The 20,223-nt window shown below is 45.0% G+C and overlaps 1 protein-coding gene across 1 annotated transcript in view; it reads right to left on the reverse strand.

Moving 5' to 3' along the window:
• Positions 1-20,223, reverse strand: part of LYST (lysosomal trafficking regulator) — a 317,564-nt gene that overhangs the window by 106,614 nt on the left and 190,727 nt on the right. Inside the window, exons 27-29 of the mRNA XM_040350648.1 lie at positions 7,042-7,182; positions 2,141-2,332; positions 1,602-1,741 (exon numbers count right to left, since the gene is read on the reverse strand). Of these exons, the coding sequence (XP_040206582.1) occupies positions 1,602-1,741; positions 2,141-2,332; positions 7,042-7,182 (473 nt within the window). The remainder of the gene's footprint in view (positions 1-1,601; positions 1,742-2,140; positions 2,333-7,041; positions 7,183-20,223) is intronic.

The following is a 20,223-nucleotide window of genomic DNA, read 5'->3' on the forward strand; positions in this document are numbered from 1 at the left end:
AACAAGATAGTAATACGACTGTGGATCCGACTTTGCCCCACGACTTGAAGTACGACTTCAATGAGCAGGGACGTGACTTTGATCCCCCAATAATTTGGCACGAAGTTCCCCCTATTTTTTTTATAAAAAAAAACTTCATAGTTATCCCTTCCAGGAGCCTCTGACATGGAAGTCTTAGTGGACATGGAAGATCTAGCACCATCTGATGCAGTTGCATAAGATTCTGATGATGACGCTATAACAATAGGGGCCTCAGGCTCTAGATTAAAAGGCACTGCTCCCTTTTAGGGATCCTAAGTACTCAACCCCCATAACTGCTAAGAAAGTATAAACTGAGGTCACCTATGGCAGTAGGAATGTCCTTTGTGCATCCTTGGGAAGACATGTTGTGTAGTGTAGCGGTAAGAAACTAGAGCCCAAGTACTCACAAACCAAGGAAGCTGGTAAAGAGTTTTAGGCAACCGGAGAAGAGCAAGTCACTGTGGGTGGGCAGTAGAACCAGACCAGACATTCATGTGGTGATTCAGGGGAAGTAGCAGGAAGGGGTTTCCTCTAGGTTGAATGGGGGGGGGGGGGGGGAGGGACCCAGAACCCAGTGTTTGAAGGTCACATTCTACGCTATACCAACTTGTCCAGCACAGCAAACTCATTATACAGCTTCCAAAGTTAATAGTAATTTTGGACAGCTGCTATGTAAAGACCAGTTCAAGCAGCAGAGCGGTAAGGAATCTAAATTAAAGTGGATGTAAACCTTCCATACACGCAGTGAAGTGAACAGCCTCAGATGATACACAGGGATGAACCAAATATCCCTACATATGTTTTACATGTATATCTGATGTCTTCACATGTATATACCAATTAGAAAGTTCAGATGTGTTGGGAGATTTTCTCTTCCAGTTTAACACAGTGTGATGTGATGGGTATACAGCCAAGATAGCTAAAATTGCTGATTGGAGGAAAGGCACACACCCCCTCATCATAAGCAGAGACTCTCAGAGGTGTTTTGTAATAGGTCCAGCTCCTTGTTAATCTATTTAATCAACCTCCCCTGACAGAAATGTCAGGCTGCTTTTATCAGATATGTTCAAGAATTTGTCAGGATTTGTCAGGCTGATAACAGAGGAACGGTTCAGGAGAGAGCGACGGGACTTAGCGCTTTGAAGAGAGATAACAAAATACTGCAGATATATGTGCCCAGCTCAAATTTCATGACTTGGGTTTACATCCACTTTAAAGTCACGGACTAAAAAAATATCATGAAGTTAAAAGGCTAGCAAAATTAGACTTTTTTTAGGCAGCACTGAAAAAAAAAGTGCCCAAACCTTCTGGGACACTTGAAAAAAACTGAAGCATTATGGATAGAGGAGGAGTTAAATGGGGGCTGCCTCCTCCATTTTCTGTTTGCCAGTGAGACAATCTCCTGTAGGTGGCAATGCAATCATACTGTTGGTAAATTTCTGTGTCCCTCAATGGATAAACTAATACGTTTGTCACAGACTATATTATGTTTTACTTTTACGATGTTATCAATTTTAACACAAAACTAAAAACCAGTAAGATAATGTGACAGCTACAATGAGCAAAATCAAGCCACATACCAACCAAAGCTTTATTCCATCGATCATAGTTTTTAACAGGTCACTCTGAAATGCCTTTTTGACACACCAAACATCCAACTGCATCTCATCTTCTGATAATTCAGCTTGTAATCCTTGGTAGGTCTTTCTCTCCGAGAATTCTAAAACAAACAATTTTGACAGGGATTTACATCCCATCATTGTGAAGACATTTTTATTAGTGAAAATAAATGCCAAGATGTATTCTTTTGGTGGGACGTTAGTACAGCATCATTAGAATTCCTCCACTAAAGAAAAATACATTAAAAAAAAAAAAAAAAAAAAAGCCTGTACTATGAAAGAATCACTATTAATATAACCAACGGACTGAGGAAGATGAGAAATAAAAAAAATGTGATCTACACTTTTAAGTGTTAATAGAATTATTTAAAAATCCTCTTATAATCTACACAAATGGCATAAAATTTGAAATCAGATACACTATAAATTGCTGCATAATGTTTAACGCCTGTATGTCATTTTTATTTTTCAGATAATGGAGGTCTCTGAATAGGAAATACCTTGGTAAATTAACCTGTTGACAGAAAGGACAGTTAATCTCTGTAACCGTTGGACAAATTCAGATTCAGAGGCCCTTATTGGATTTTCCTGACTCATTCTTCTGTGCATCAATTCTGTAAGCTCGCTGCTGGCAACCGAACGCATGGTCATCAGTAGTGGGTCGGACTGGGCAAAGGATAATCTATGAGCACCTAAAAGACATCAAGTTTTAGGAAACATCACAACTTACTCTCATTTAAAGCCCAACTCCAGGCAATATTAAAATAAACCAGTTTAATTCTGACACTTCTAAGGGTCCTCTCACACAACCATTCACTTCAGATTCATCTATCAGTTTTTCAGGAGGATCTGAACTGAAGCTCCACGCAAGTCTATGAGCAGCTAAATGTAAACAGACATGTGACATCCGACTACCAACCTAAACAGGACGGATATAAGGTAGTTGGATGTAAACAGGTCCTGGACAAGCAGCAGCCCTGGGTACTGTGGTATTATGTGAGATGGGGGGGGGGGGGCACAAGGAGATGGGGGGCTGTTTGTTGGGAGGGGAAATTCGGGGAAAGCCATGAATTGCGATTTTGTGCTTGGAGGGGGGATGGGGAGAAGATTTGTGATAGGAGGGAAGATTTGTGCTAGAAAGAGGTGATATGGTAGAGGGGGGAGGGGAGTTGTTCTATAAGGGGATTTTTTTTGGGGTGGGGATGAGGATGTGTACTCGGAGAGGAAATTTGAGGGCTTTGAAGGGTAGAGCATTTTTGCATGGGAGGATTTCAGCAGGGGAAGCAAATTTGCACTGGGGAGGGGGAATTTTCGCAGTTTGGCATGTTTACCCTGGGCTCTAGATGACCTTGTCCCTACACTGGATGTAAATGAATGCATGGGCTTGAACTATGTCTTTTTTCAACCTATGTAACTTGGATTCTGTGCCTCCAGACTCTGGGACCTTGATTCCAAATGAAATAAAACATTTTCCACAGTCCGGGATGATTTGGGGAGCCATGTCATCTGCTGGTGTTGGTCCACTGTGTTTTATCAAGTCTAAAGTCAGCGCATCCCTCTACCAGGAAATTCTAGAGCACTTCATCCTTCCCTCTGCTGACCAGCTTTACGGAGATGCTGAATTCATTTTCTAGCAGGACTTGGCACCTGCCCACACTGCCAAAAGTACCAATACCTGGTTTAATGATCATGGTATAACTGTGCTTGATTGACCTAAACTCGCTTGACCTAAACCCCATAGAGAATCTGTGAAGTATTGTGAAGAGGAAGATGAGACACCAGACCCAACAATGCAGATGAGCTGGAAGCCACCAACAAAGAAACCTGGACTTTGATAACACCTCAGCATTGCCACAGGCCGATTGCCACCATGCCACGCCGCATTGATGCAGCAATTCATGCAAAAGGAGCCCCGACCATACTGTACATGTACAAATAGTATTTAGAAATTCCTTGGTGGAACTTTTACACTGCAACCAAAGCAACAAAAAAAATATTAATTTAAATGTTTATTAATATAACCTTAAAGGGTCACTAAAGGAAAACATTTTTTTTAGCTGAAATTACTGTTTACAGGGTATAGAGACAATAGTTAACCGATTCCTTTTAAAAATGATTAAAAATAGATAAAAACCAATCATATAATGTACCTGCAGTTTAGTTTTGTTTTTGCTGTGGTTTCCTGGTTCTCTGATGTACAGAGCCAGAGAGCCAATACAGGGCAGTGATGCTTTGTAAAACAAAACTGGATTGGTGCCGAGGGGTTTTAGACACACAGTAATCACACCTCCTTGATTAGTGACCACAGAGAGAAATCTCCCAGTACTGTGGTCCTCAGGAAACGGACAACCAGGAAGTGTCCAGAACAGAGAGGAATTACAGCAACATCAAAGCAAAAACGAACAATGAGGACATGAAACCAGGACTGCAGTAAGGTAAAGGAAGCTATTTAGCTAAAAAAAATAATTCCTTTAGTGACCCTTTAAAAAAAGACCTCACATGAGGCTTATTTAAAAAAAAAAAAAAAAAAAATACCAGATATTACACAGTGTGATACCCAAAACCATGAGTGGTTGCACATTTCCCCAAGGTTCAGCGACAGCAATACATGGAGTGGTACATGGACATACTTTTCAGTAAGCCAACAGTTCTGCATTACAATTCTTATGTATTTAAAATTTTCTGAGATGCTGAATTTTGTGTTTCATTAGTTGTAAGCCATAATCAAAATTTAAAGAAAGAAATGCTTGAATTATATTGCTCTGTAACGCATCTATATAAAATATATGAGTTTCACTTTTTGAATTGAATTCCTGAAATAAAATTAACTTTTTATGAGATGCACCTGTATAATGTGCATAGACAGCATGTGAGAAAAAGGTCCTCGTAATTCCCAAAAAAGTGAGACACTCTCATACAGCATTTCAATGCAAAGTGCAGATCCTGTACAGTAATAGCAGTGAGAAGTTCAGATAAGCAAATAAAAAGTTTCCACTTCAAATTGGTGTTCCACACTAGAGTAGGGGGTAAAAGGAGATTTACAGCCAAAGCTTGTTAAGCTGTACGTCTCCTGTGGATCACAGGAGTGCATTTTGGGCTGAAGTCACAGAGCCAGTCAAGGCTTGGGCAAGGTCACGACACTGGGGTCAGGATCTGCTCACCAAGCCTGGACCGGCACCTGGCTCAGCCTCTCAGCTAAAAAGCTTGAGCCGGCCGCTGCCTCCCCCTCCACAGCACAGTGCTCCAGTGAGCTGTGAGACCTCAGTGATCTGTGGTCTTAGAGCGCTTGATTCTCAGTGCTAAAGCCAGTGGGGGCATAGGTCCAATTCTGCATCAACCCCAAGTATAAATCTGCAAAAAAAACAAATCCCATTCTTCTAAGTCCTCCACCACAGACACACAGTCCCCACAGAGACTCACCTATTCCCCTTAAAAAAATAAGTAGGTCATAGCAAGCTTTCACATAAAATTCATAGATATACCTCTGTCATTACAGGAACCACTCCTTCCCGAGGTCTCAGGATAACACTCATATACATGAATGAAGAGGAAGGAGACCCTCTTTGTGCAACCAATTTTTTAAAATTAAAACACAGCGTAAGTGCTTACCCAGCACTACAGTATGTCAGCTCAAGCATTCCCAGACCTCGACACTCACACCACTAGCTTTGTCTGTGCACGTGATGGCGTCACAGTGCTGTGCCCTCACTTAACCATTTCAGCGTTATCCTGGGACGTCTGGAAGAGTGGCAGTATATCTACAAATTTAAGTTAAAAAGGATCTCCGGAGCACAAAAAAAAAAAAAAAACCATACCAAAAAATATACCATCTTTGAACATTTTGATCTATATTTTGAAATTTAAAGGAAAATGTTTGCGTTTTTTGGGATTACTATTATTACAACCTGATTAACTTCACTTATTATAATTTACATTATATAGTTAAACAGCATTCTCAGTTTAGGTATTCCGTTGGATAAGCTTTTTTTGTCCTCTCTATCCATTCGCTTCCGGTGGCCAAACTGCTTTTGGTAGTGGTGTTGCGGAAGCATAATGTTGGATGAAAAGAAAATGTATTATTCTCCATGATATATATAGCACCAACAGTTTACTCAGTGCTTTACAATAAAAAGGAGAACAGTACAATTACAATACAGTTTAATAGAGAAGGTATAGGAGGGCCCTGCTCATGGAGCTTAGAATCTAAAAGGAGGGGATGTGGTACAAAATGTAATAGCTGCAGGGATGATCTGAAGGAGGTGACTCAAGTACAGTTCTTAGGTGGAGGTAGGTTAGACTTCCCTGAATAAGTGAGTTTTCAAGGATTGCCTAAAAGCAAACAGGGTAGGAGCTGACCAGACATACTGGGGCAGGGAGTTTCAGGGGATATGAGAGGCTCTGGAGAAGTCCTGGAGGCAAGCATGGGAGGAAGTAACAAGGGAACTAGAAAGTAGGAGGTCCTGGGAGGAGCAGAGAGGATTATTAGGGTGATATCTGCAGAAGAGTTTGGTGATGTAGCTGGGGGTGATGTTGTGAACGACATTCTATGTTGTGGTTAGTATTTTGAATTTCATACAATGGGGTAGGGGAAGCCAGTGAAGAGACTGGCAGAGAAAAGCAGCAGTCACAGATCGGTTAGTAAGGTATATTAGTCTAGCAGCAGTATTCAAAATAGACTAAAGGGGGGGGGGGGGGGCAGCCTGTGTAAAGGTAGGCCAGCGAGGAGGGAGTTGCAATAGTCAAGACGGGAAATAACCAAGGAGTAAATAAGTTGTTTTGTGGTGTTGTTGGTTAGGTAATGGCAAATTCTGGAAATGTGGCAGAGGTCAAGGTGGCAAAATTTAGCTATTGATTGGATGTGTGGGCTAGAGGAGAGGTCAAAGTCTAGGATTACACCCAGCACCCTGGCACGTGTGGAGGGACCAATGGTTGTGCTGTTGCTATCAATGGTAAAGTCATGGGGAGGGGATCGGGGAGGAGGAAATATTACCAGCTCAGTTTTAGAAAGATTGAGTTTGAGAAAGTGGTGTGACATCCATACTGATGTGTTTCTCAGCAAGTTTGTAATTCGTGAGGAGAGTGAGGGTGAGTGTTGAGGAGTCGAGAGAGATCTGGGTGTCCTCAGCATAGAGGTGGTATTGGAAGCCATGTGAGATTACTACCTGACCCAGGGAAGAGGTATAGAGAATAAGAGGGGCCAAGGCTAGAGCCTTGGGATACCCCAAGAGGAAGAGGAGCAGAGGAGATGCTGTTGTATGGGACACTGAAAGTGCAATGAGATAGGTAGGAGGAGAACCAGAAAAGAGCAGAATCACGGAGGCCAAGGGAGTGAAGTATATTGAGAACGTTTCTACTGTTTATTAAAGTAAATTACTTTTTTACAAATTGTTTCCTCACTTACCAGCTGTACTTTTTTTTTTAGGATGTTTAAATTGAGAAGAATGGCTGAAGCTGCTCATAGATTGTGAGTCTTGATATGAAGTTGTCTTTATAAACTCAATTGCTGAATGCAAAATTTTGAACTGCATTAAAACTGCCAGGCCTACATAGAAAAAAAAAACACAGATAAAGCAATGTCATAATAGTTTTGTAATGGCATTCTTAAAATAATTTGTAAATGCTTTTAAAGCTCATCGCATCAAGATACATTTACATTACTGGCAGTTTAGTAGAGAAACAAATGCATTTATCTTAATGCAATGGAACAAACATGAACAATACAATTTACAACAGAAAATAACTTTATATATGAATGGTAACTTTTGCCACTTTGAAACCAACACTGCTTTTTGTTCCACTTGTCATGTTGCTTTAACTGACATTATATAAATACATTGTAACAATAATATTCTAAAATGCAGGTATCAATGTCGATTGTTTGCAGGCTTCATTTGCACAGACAAAAGAAAAGAGAAGAAAAAGGCGCACCAGCCTAGTGTGTTACCGTTGACAATTTAATAGAATAAAAATAGAATAAAAAACTACTCACAAGAAGAGCAACATAGTAGGCTGCCATCAATGCTCCTGCAACACACAGCAGGGTCTGCCTATCCCAGTTTTGTACTGGGAGAGTGAGGTACACCCATTGTACAATACTTAAAGGGATTGTAAAGTCAAAAGGTTTATCTTAATACATTCTATGCATCAAGATAAAAAAAAAAAAAAACTTCTGTATACAGCAGCCCCCCCTCTGTCTACGAGTGTCTCCATCCGAGACTCACCCTCATGATTGGCTGAGACACAGCAGGGACGCCATTGGCAAACTGACTGACAGCAGTGGGAGCCAAGCAGGAGAGAGAGGGGGCGGGGCCGGGCTCCGGCTCTGTGTTTGAATGCACACAGGGAGCTGCAACTCGGCTCGGGTTCCCCCATAGCAAGCTCCTTGCTGTGGGGGCACTCAACAGGATTGGAGGGGCCAGGAGCATGTTTGTTATTTAAAAAAACAAAAACCTTTACTTTCACTTTAAGAAATGAGAGGAAGTCACCCTAAATCAGGAATTCTCAAACTTTTTAAAAAACAGGGGGCCAATTCACTAACCCTCTGAATGTTTGGGGGCCGGACTATAGTTTGAAAAAAAAAATTGAATTTTTTGCACTCACCGTAAAACCCTTTTCTCCAAGTCCATGGACAGACAAAGCTCCTTTAATCTTGACAAGAGGGTTATGTTCCCTGTTTACAGGAGAGGACAAGGCAGAAACATGTTAAATACATGTTACAGGGGGCGGTCCTTCCAGACATAACCCTCCTCACTGCAGCATGCAGCCTCAGTTCGTAACAAGCAGTACAAACCTAAAAAGGAGGGGTGGGAGCTGTGTTTGTCCATGGACTCAGAAAAGGATTTTGCGGTGAGTACAAAAAATCCTATTTTCTCTCATCGTCAATGGACGGACACAGCTCCTTAAATCTTGACAAGTGGGATGTCCCCAAGCAGTGTCAAAAACTAGGGGTGGGAAATACATCAGTAAAACCAATTTTAATTTCACCCCAAAACAAGCAGAGCTTCTCAACGGAGGAGGTGCAACTTTAAACCGCCGCCTGCAAAAACTAGCGGCCGAAAGAAGCATCAGAAGATGCACTCACAGCAACCATGTAAATTCTGGAAAAAGCGTGAACGAACGAGCAAGTCGCCGCCTCGCATACCTGTGAGACCGACGCATGATGTCAGAAAAAAACCCAGGATCCACCAATTGCCCTGGTCGAAAGTGCCGTGACCGAAAAGGGAGCCCGCCCCTTAAGAGCATAGGCCTGTATGACAGCCTACCTGATCCACCGAGAAATGGTGGTCGGCGAGACCGCCAGGCCCTTTTGTGGACCAGACACATACACAAAAGAGTCAGATCTCCGAAACAGAGCCAAAGCAGGGTGGTACACCCGCAAAGCGAGTACCACGCCTAAAGTACGAAAGGCAACCTCCGTAGGATGCTCCGGCCGAGGACAGAAGGATCGAAGAACAATGTCCTTATTCCGGCGAAAGGCCGAAACCACCTTCAGAAGAAGGGAAGGTCGCGGGTTCTTATGGAGGATCAAGCCTGGCGGCTTGCAAGACAAGACCTCCAACTCAGAAACCCCTCTAACAGAGGTAAAGGCCACTAAAGGGGCCACCTTCTGAGATAGTGTCGAGAGAGTCTCTCTGATGTTACCAAAAGGAAGATTCCAGAAGAACCGAGAGCACCAGAGTCAAAACTCATGGGGGGAGAGATGGGCCAAGAGGGGAAAGTATATGACAAACCCCCTGCACAAACAAGGGACCCACCAGGGAACGGGCCGCAAAAAGGCCACTGAAAGAACACAGCCAAGGCTAAAATCTGTCCCCAAACAGTGCTTTAAGCAATTTTTAGATCCACTCCAAGCTGTAAAAACAGCAGGACCCTGGGCACCGAGTACGTCCGTGGACGTCACTCCATCTCTTCGCACCAAGAGATGTAAGCCTGCCAGGCGCAATGGTAGATCCTCTGGAAGAAGACTACCGAGCCCTCAGCATTGTTGAGATGACCGTGTCGGACAGACCCCGGTCTCTAAGTCTGGCTTCCAATAGCCATGTTGAGCAAGTCAGTGACTGTACAACAGGATGAAACATGGGACCTCGAGACAGAGGTACCTCCCGCCCTGGCAACCGCCAGGGTAGACAAACCAAGGACGCCGAGGCCAAGCTGGAGCGATTAGAATCATCAGGATCTCCTACTCCACTCTGTGGAGCAGCCGAGGAAGCAACTACAATGGCGGAACGGCAAAAAATTGCCAATACAGACCCCACAGGGCCACCAGCGCGACTGACGCGTCTGTACCAGATTACTAGACCTGGCCACTAGCTTTGACACCCTTGCGGTGGAGACGAGCGGCCAGGAGATCCATGCCCTGTGAGGATCACCTGCAAGGGAGCCCAGCACAAAGACCAGACACCATGGTCCAGCATCTGGCGACTCCAGTAGGCCACCTGCTGGTATACCTGAAGGAAGACCGAAGTCACTGCCGTGGCGTTGTCCGGCTGAAACCAGAGCGGACGACTTTGCAACCTCCACGAGGAGAAACACAGCCTGATCGTCTAAAATAGGACAAAGGCCGGGTCCACAGCACCCGGTGGTCCCAGGTGGTCACCCACCCAGGCCCGATCCTGGGTAACTACCGAGACCAGACGAGAGCGGGTACATACAGGGAGGTGTGGCCGCAGATCCACGCAAGTCCAGCGACTCAGAGCTGACAGGACCCCCCAGGCCCACAACCCTTGAGGCTGGCATCCGTCGTAAATACAGACTACTGGAGGGAAGAAACAACTTCCCGGACCGAAGAGTCTGGGATCTCTGTCACCAACTCAGAAAGACTGACTAGGTGGAGCACCGGAATCTGATGATTTCAGAGACAATCGATTTTTAACACCTGGACAGTATTTCCCCCAGAAAACCCAAGTGTGGAACTGGGCATACAGTACCGCCTCGAAGGAGGCTACCCACAGGCCCCGGACCAGCAGGTGCCCAGAGAGAAGACCGATTGCGTGATGCCAATACCTTCACCGCAGACTGAAGAGTCCGCAATTTCTCCAGGGGAAGAAGGACCTTCGCCACTGAGGAGTCCGGATCAACCCTAGATACTCCAACGCTGAGTCGGAACCTAGCATGCCCAGTATTTGAACCCTGGGTCGCACACATGGAAGACAGGCTTGCTACAACTGAGCTACACCTGCTGGCCTAAACGTTTAACACCCACCCGAATCTTCGGAGGGTCTGAATGGGAATAACACATCCACTAGGCCTGAGACAGAAGCTGCTCTCAGAAGAAAGTCCTCCAAGTAGCCAATGAGGCAAAGCCTTGCTGTCCCTACAAAGTTAGGATAAGTGCAAGCTCCTAGCTGAAAACCCATGGTGCTGACGCCAGATCAAAAGGGATGGTCACAGGCTGACAGAGACCCTCTCTCATCATGAAGCACAGAAAAAAACACTGACATGCGCAAAACGGGACATGCATGTATGCGTCCCTGATGTCTGAGGATGCCAGGACGTCCTCCGGATGGAGCGCAGCCACCACCGAACGATTGGATTCCATGCAGAACTACCCGAAGTTCACAAAAGGTATTCAGGGCTTGAGGCCCATAGAAACCCCCAAACCTCTCGTCCTGCAGGAAAGGTAAAATTACCCTGCAGCTTAGCAAGTCCCATACTACCCAAGGCAGACCGACGGGCCGGGAGAGGAAGACACGAGGAAAGAACTTTGTTCTGTGGATAGGAGTAAACCCTATCTAGTACTCCGAAGAGACCACCTTGCAGACCCACTGGTCGGAGAGCAGGGAGGTTTCACTGAATTGTGACCCTGCAAGCCGCCCCTCCCACCTAGAGACAGGGAAGGAAGGCTACATACATTGGCAGGATTTGGGTGCCGGCGTGATCGGCTTATGCACCCAGGGACGGATTAGTCCCCCAGCTGGGCCTTTGACGGCCTGGGAGGGTTGCCCCTAAATAATACACACACACACACACACACACAAACACATAGGGCCTGATTTACTATGCTCTGTGCGCTGCGCTGGTTCATGCGTTAATTAGTACTCCGGGTGGAGGCTTAATTGGGCGCATGAACCAGCGTAGCAGCCGGCGCATTGAAACTAATATGTAAAGCCGCGCCGAACTCCCTATAGAAGTCTATGGGAGAAATCAAAAGTGTTCATTTTAAAGGCTAATCTGCAAGTTTTGTCCTAAAAAGTGTTTGGGGACCTCAGTCCTGCCCCAGGGAACATGTATCAATGCTTTTTTTATTTTTTAAAACGGCCGTTTTTTCGGGAGCAGTGAAATTAATAATTCTTAAAGTGAAACAATAAAAGTGAAATATTCCTTTAAATTTCGTACCTAGGGGGGGTGTAATGTCAGCATGTGAAATAGCGCATTTTTCCCGCACTTAGAACTCCCCCTGCACAAAGTGACATTCTGAAGGAAAAAAGTCATTTAAAAATTCACACGCGGCTATAATGAATTGTCGGCTCTGACAATTCTAAAGGGATTCATTCATAAAACAAACAAAAAAATGTGTAGGGGTTCCCCCAAATTAAATTACCAGGCCCTTCAGGTCTGGAATGGATATTAAGGGGAACCCCGCCGTAAAAACCAAAAAAAAAAAAGACGTGCGGTTCCCGGCAAATATCCATTCCAGACCCTTCAGGTCTGGTGTGGATTTTAAGGGGAACTCCACCCCAAATTGAAAAAAAAAATGGCGTGGAGTCCCCCTAAAAATCCACACCAGACCCTTATCCGAGCACGTTGACCTGGCCGGCCGCAGAAAAGAGGGGGGGACAGAGTGCGGCCCCCCCCTCTCCTGAACCGCACCAGGCCACATGCCCTCAACATGGGGAGGATGTCCCCATGTTGATGGGGACAAGGGTCTCATCCCCACAACCCTTGCCCGGTGGTTGTGGGGGTATGCGGGCGGGAGGTTTATCAGAATCTGGAAGACCCCTTTAACAAAGGGGACCCCCAGATCCTGACCCCCCCCTGTGTGAAATGGTAATGGGGTACATTGTACCTCTACCATTTCACCCCCAAAAAAAATGTCAAAGTGATAAAAATGACAGTAGCCGGTTTTTGACAAATCTTTTAATAAAATCTTCTTTTCTTCTTTCCTTCGGGTTTCTTCCGCTGCTTCTTTCTTCTAGTCCACATCTTGCCCGACGTCTTCTTCTATCTTCTCCGTCCGTCCTTCCGCCTTCTGGTCCCGCATCTTGCCCGTTGTCTTCTCCGTCCGCCTCCTCGTCCGCATCTTGGGTCTTCTGCGGTCTTCTTCTCGGTCCGCCGCCTTCTCGTCCCCTGCGTTTGAATTTGATTTGGCCGCCGTTTTCCCGCTCCTGGGACCCGCCCCCCTCTGACGCCACAAGTAAACTCCTTAGAAGGTCATGTGCGTCAGAGGGGGGCGGGGTCACATGAGTGTGACACGGCGGGAACTTCTTCTCCGGGCGGCGCGATTGAAATTGAATTCCCCCGCTGTGTGACGCTCTGCGACCCCGCCCCCCTCTGACGCACATGACCTTCTAAGGAGTTTACTTGTGGCGTCAGAGGGGGGCGGGTCCCAGGAGCGGGAAAACGGCGGCCAAATCAAATTCAAACGCAGGGGACGAGAAGGCGGCGGACCGAGAAGAAGACCGCAGAAGACCCAAGATGCGGACGAGGAGGCGGACGGAGAAGACAACGGGCAAGATGCGGGACCAGAAGGCGGAAGGACGGACGGAGAAGATAGAAGAAGACGTCGGGCAAGATGTGGACGAGAAGAAAGAAGCAGCGGAAGAAACCCGAAGGAAAGAAGATTTTATTAAAAGATTTGTCAAAAACCGGCTACTGTCATTTTTATCACTTTGACATTTTTTTTGGGGTGAAATGGTAGAGGTACAATGTACCCCATTACCATTTCACAGAGGGGGGGGGTCAGGATCTGGGGGTCCCCTTTGTTAAAGGGGTCTTCCAGATTCTGATAAACCTCCCGCCCGCATACCCCCACAACCACCGGGCAAGGGTTGTGGGGATGAGACCCTTGTCCCCATCAACATGGGGACATCCTCCCCATGTTGAGGGCATGTGGCCTGGTGCGGTTCAGGAGAGGGGGGGGGCCGCACTCTGTCCCCCCCTCTTTTCTGCGGCCGGCCAGGTCAACGTGCTCGGATAAGGGTCTGGTGTGGATTTTTAGGGGGACTCCACGCCATTTTTTTTTTCAATTTGGGGTGGAGTTCCCCTTAAAATCCACACCAGACCTGAAGGGTCTGGAATGGATATTTGCCGGGAACCGCACGTCTTTTTTTTTTTGGGTTTTTACGGCGGGGTTCCCCTTAATATCCATTCCAGACCTGAAGGGCCTGGTAATTTAATTTGGAGGGACCCCCTTTTTTTTTTTTTTTTTTTAATGAGCAATGACTCTATTCTTTATAGCCATGAGTACTTTAACCACTTGCCCACCGGGTTAATTCTGGCACTTCTCTCCTTCATGTGAAAATCTCAATTTTTTGGCTAGAAAATTAATCAGAACCCCCAAACATTATATATTTTTTTTTAGCAGACATCCTAGGGAATAAAATGGAAGTCATTGCAATACTTTTTGTCACACCGTATTTGCGCAGCGGTCTTACAAGCGCACTTTTTTTGGATAAAAATCACTTTTTTGAATTAAAAAATAAGACAACAATACATTTTGCCCAATTTTTTTCTATATTGTGAAAGATAATGTTACGCCGAGTAAAATGATACCCAACATGTCACGCTTAAAAATTGCGCCCGCTCGTGGCATGGCGTCAAACTTTTACCCTTTAAAAAACTCGATAGGCGACTTTTAAAAAATTCTACAGGTTGCATTTTTTGAGTTGCAGAGTAGGTCTAGGGCTAGAATTATTGCTCTCACTCTAACGATCGCGGCGATACCTCACTTGTGTGGTTTGAATATTGTTTTCATATGCGGGCGCTACTCGCGTATGCGTTTGCTTCTGTGCGCGAGCTCGTCGCGACGGGGCGCTTTAAAAATTTTTTTGGGGGTTTTCTTATTTATTTTTATTTAGTTTTATAATGTTTTACACTGAAATAAAAAAATAAAAAAAAAATGATCAGTTTTCTTCCTATTACAAGGAATGTAAACATCCCTTGTAATAGGACTAGTGTGTGACAGGTCCTCTTTATGGAGAGAGGCGGGGTCAATAAGGCTGGAAAGCATGGTATTGAAAAAAAAAAAAAAAGATCTCATGCTTTCAGCTGCAATCATGTTCGTTCACCACAGTGGTGTAGTGTATAGCACTTTGACCTAGCAGCAAAAGAGTCGTTGGTTCGAATCCCGCCCGTGACAGCATCTGCATGGAGTTTGCATGTTCTCCCTGTGCCTGCGTGGGTTTCCTCCCACAATATAAAAACACGCTGTAAATCGGTTCCGGTCTAAATAAGCCCTAATATGCAGTAGTATATTAAGGTTTGGTTCTGCCCTAGGCCTGACTACATATCTGCACCTCCTAATAGAAAAATGACCCACCCCTTCCTGTCAAGGTCACACCCTGTTTTTGTATAACCCCGCCCAGTAATTTTCAGGGGACCCACACACTAGTTCTGGGGGGGCACTGGATTCCCTTAACCACTTCCATTCCAGGCACTTACGCACCTTCCCGCCCAAGCCAATTTTCAGCTTTCAACACTGTCGCACTTTGAATGGCAATTGCGCGGTCATACAACACTGTACCCAAACAAAATTGGCGTCCTTTTTTCACCACAAATAGAGCTTTCTTTTGTTGTTATTTGATCACCTCTGCGGTTTTTTTTTTGGCGCAACAACTAAAAAAAGACTGCAAATTTTGAAACAAAAAAACCTTTTTCTTTTTTTAGGTTAATTTTTTTGTAAATAAGTTTTTCTCTTTCAATTACGGGCACTGATATGGCGGCACTGATGGGCACCGATGAGATGGCACTGATGGACATCGATGAGGTAGTACTGACGGCACAGATGAGGTGGCATTGATTGGCGGCGCTGCTATGCGGCACTGATGGGCACTCATAGGCGGCACTGATGGGCACTCATGGGCGGCACAGATGGGCGGCACTTATGGGTGGCACTGATGGATACTTATGGGCGGCACTTATGGGTGGCACTGATGGATACTTATGGGTGGCACAGGTGGGCACTGATAGGTGGGCACTGTGCATGGATGGGCACTGTGGGGTGGCACTGATTTTCCCAGTCAGTGCCCATTTGTGGGCACTGATTGGCATCTTTTTTCTTATTTTTTAATGCTTTTTGTTTTTTTGTTCTATATTTTTTTTGTTTTTGCACACCCTGGTGGTCCAGGGTGGGCATCCCTGGTGGTCCAGTGTGGTGATCCGAGGGGGGGCTGCGCTGATAAACAATCAGCGCGAACGCCCCCTGTCAGGAGAGCCGCCGATCGGCTCTCCTATACACGCGTCTGTCAGACGCGAGTGAGGAAGAGCCATCGATGGCTCTTCCTGTTTACATCGTGATCAGCCGTGATTGGACACGGCTGATCACGTGGTAAAGAGTCTCCGTCTCCGTGAGAGACTCTTTACCGAGATCGGAGATGCAGGGTGTCAGACTGACACCCCGCATCACCGATCGCCGCGCTGCGTGCCCCCACAGGCGCGTGCGGCATGAAATCCTGCAGGACGTCCTGTCAGGATTGTGTAACCACTTCCCGGACGTAAATCGGCCATAGGCTGGGCGGGAAGTGGTTAATTTGCATAGTTTTTCTCTCACTTCCTGTTTGGCTATGGGGCAGGAAGTGAAGGCAAATCTCCCCAATTGGACACAGATAATACAAAATAAACTGACAGGGCCTATAACCCTCCCTCACTCTATCCAAAATGAAAGAAAATAAAACTTGTTGATTATAGTTCTTGTCAGGGGCGGACTGACCATTGAGTCACTCGGGCACTGCCCGAGGGCCCCATGCCACTAGGGGGCCCCATCCGGGTTGCCAGGCTCAGTAAAACCAGGGACAGTATGTAAAAATCTGTGTTTTTTTTAGATCTGTCCCTGATATGTCCGAAAATGACATGCTTTTAATGTGAATATCCCAAGATTTTAGCTGCCCGCCTCTGCACTACCTCCTGGCGTGGTGGTCATCTGTAAGCCAGAGGGGCCCCATAATCTTCTATTGCCCAGGGGCCCCATGAGTTGTCAGTCCGCCCCTGGTTCTAGTTTAAGCACAAATTTTATATAGAGTTTTATTGAGAGCCCTAAGAAAATATAACCATGCCAATAGGCCAGGATAGAGCGTTGCTAATATGTAGGAATGTGTGTGTTAGAGCACCCCACCCAATGTTAACTAAAAAATTATTAATTTGCAAATAAGTATTATCTGCTCATTTTTTGGGGATGTCTGCACCCCTGATAGTGACAACATTTGTGAGGTGTCTTCACCCTTTCTAATTCATTCACTTCCTGTCACATAGCCAAACAGGAAGTGAGGGTAAAACCTTACTAATATATTTTCTTGTGGACACAGAGATCAATCTAAATAGTTTCCCATTATGTAAATTGCACTCTAGCATTTTGCTGTGTACACCCCAAATTATTAGGGATCTTGGACTTTGGGGTCCATTTACTAAAGGCAAATCCACTCCTACAAGTGCAAAGCAAGGAAGAAAACAAAACAACTTTGCTTCTACAGGATTGGATGTTAAAACCATCAGTGCTTCCTCTTCTCAACTATGCTTGTACTGCAGAGTGGCTTTGCCTTTACTAAACCCCAAACTAAATAATCATTTGGGGCAGGGATCCTCAAACTACGGCCCTCCAGCTGTTGTAGAACTACACATCCCATGAGGCCTTGTAATGCACTGACATTCACAGACATGACTAGGCATGATGGGAATTGTAGTTCCTGAACAACTGGAGGGCCGTAGTTTGAAGACCCATGATTTGGGGTGTACACAGCAGTGCTGGAGTGCAATTTGCTTAATGGGGACACTAGTTAGATTGACCGGTGTCCCCAAGAAATGACACTGGTAGGGTTTTAACCTCACTTCCTGTTCAGCTGTGTGACAGGAAGTGAAGCCAATTTTAAGAAAAGGGACACAAAGCTCAACACAAAAATAAAAAAACACAAAGCAGGGGTTCTAACACTCACTTGGCTTCCCTCAAACACCCACAATTTGAATAGGATTGCCTTGCGCTAGATTTAAGCACAGTGCTGTAAATCAGCACGTCAAGCCTGTCCACCAATAGCAAACCCCCCCCACAGGCCATGTTTGCAGGTTTTCCTTCATCTTGCACATGTGCTTTAAAATACAGTCTGGACAGCAATTCTTGATAAGAGAAATCCCCAAAACATGTCCTGTCGGGGGTACTTGAGGGCTGAGGACCACTGCAGAATAAATAAAATACTTACCAGTTTTTGTCTTTAAAGTCAGGGAGAATAAACATGGCAAACATTTCATGATTACACACCAGGAAAGAAGCTTAGACAAAAATCACACATAATTTGTTAGGCCCTAACCTAGTTCAGCTGCAGCTGTCAACATATGTAGCATGAAAAAGTAACAAAAGACAAACTTAACAATTTTAAAGTAATTTTTATTGGTCAACAAAACAAGGAAAGCAAAAAAGACAAACAAACAAAAATACATTTCAAAATTCTAAATAACCATAGCTTTACACATTTTTCATAAAATAAGGCCACATAGACAAATACATCAAAGTGAACATCATTTAAAAATAAACCAAAACCATTGGCAAAATAAAACAAAACCCATGCAACAAACCACATTTGTGTTTAGCAACAGCATTTCTGCCAGCCTGCCCCTTCTGAGGGCAGCTGAGGACTGATCGATCCAAGCTTTTTATAACAGTGCTAGTAATGAAGCAATTGAAATCACATGACCAAATTGCAGTCTCTAGTTTGGGTGAGCTTGTAATTGGGCACACCTGCAATTAATCCAAACCACGCTCTATGAGCATCCAATGAGTGTTTTTCACCTTTTAAAAAGAAAGGATATTTTTTTTCTAAGTGTTTGAGCATGCTCAGTTCATCACACATGTAGGAACCAAGCTGCAATGGAATGAGAGCTTTTTTTTTTTTTGTTTCCCCTGATCTGATGCTTTCCAGCCTGAAGGGGAGGTGTTAAAGACAGAAGTAAACACGCACATTTAATAATCTATTTGTGGGAAAAAAAAGGTTGCCAATTTTGTTTGGGAGCCACGTCGCACGACTGCGCAATTGTCAGTTAAAGCGACGCCGTGCCGAATCCCAAAAACTTGCCCGGTCATTGACCAGAAATATGGTCCGGGCTCAAGTGGTTAAAAATTAACAAAACACAAAAGTGAGCCCAATTTTTGGGGATAATGTGAAAGATGATGTTACACTGAGTAAATAGATACCTTACATGTCATGCTTTACTATTGGAAACACTCCTGCAATGGGGCCAAAATGAATTCCGTGAATATCCCCATAGGCAACCTTTTTCTTTTTTTTCCAGGTTACCAGTTTATAGTTACAAAGAAGGTCTAGTGGTAAAATTATTGCTCTCGCTCTAACGCACACGTCAATACCTCACATGTGTGGTTTGAACGATGTTTATATATGTGGGCGGGACTTGCGCAAGTCCCGCCCACATATGTAAAAATTATTTTTACTTTTTGCTATAATAAATATCCCCAAAAATATATATTGTAAAAACTAAAAAAACCCTCAGTTTAGGCCGATACGTATTCTACATCTTTTTGGTTCCAAAAAATCGCAAATAGCGTTTAGTGTTTGGTTTTTGCAAAAGTTATAGCGTCTACAAAATATTTTTTTTTTTTGTTTTAACTAGTTATTGGGGCGATCAGCGATTTTTATCGGTACTGCGACATTATGGCGGACACATCGAACACTTTTTTGGAACCATTGGCATTTTTCTAGCGATCAGTGCTGTAAAAAATGCATTGCTTACTCTAAAAATGCCACTGGCAGGGAAGGGGTTAACACTAGGTGCGAGGGAGGGGTTAAATATGTTCTCTGGGTGTGTTCTAACTGTAGGGGGGGGGTGGGACTGACATGTGTAAATGACAGATCGCTGTTCATGAAGGGGAACTCCAGACCCCCCCCAAAAAAATAAGGTGGGTTCCCTCCAGGTGCATACCAGGCTCTTAGGCTTGGTCTGGAACATAAGGGGTTAAACCCGCGCAAAAAAAAATAGCGTGGGGTCCCCCCCAAGATCCAAACCAAGCCATTATCCCAGGCACGCAGTCTGGTCAGACAGGAATGGGGGTGGGGACGAGCGAGCGCCCCCCTCCCTCCTGAGCCATACCAGACCACATGCCCTCAACATGGGGGAGTGTGTGCTGTGGGGGAGGGGGGCACTGCCCCCCCACCCCAAAGCACTCTTGTCCCCATGTCGATAGGGACAAGAGCCTCTTCCCGACAACCCTGGCCGTTGGTTGTCGGGGTATGCGGGCGGAGGGCTTATCAGAATCTGAGACCCCTTTAATAAAGGGGTCCCCAGATTCCGGCCCCCCACCCTATGTGAATGAGTATGGGGGTACATTGTACCCCTACCCATTCACCTGGGGAAAAAAATGGAAAAAAATAATACACCACACATGAATAAATTAATTTATTAGTCAGCCGGGGGTCTTCTGCCGGGGCCC

This window comes from Rana temporaria, chromosome 4 (genome assembly GCF_905171775.1).
Source record: "Rana temporaria chromosome 4, aRanTem1.1, whole genome shotgun sequence".
In the NCBI taxonomy this organism is placed as follows: Eukaryota; Metazoa; Chordata; class Amphibia; order Anura; family Ranidae; genus Rana; species Rana temporaria.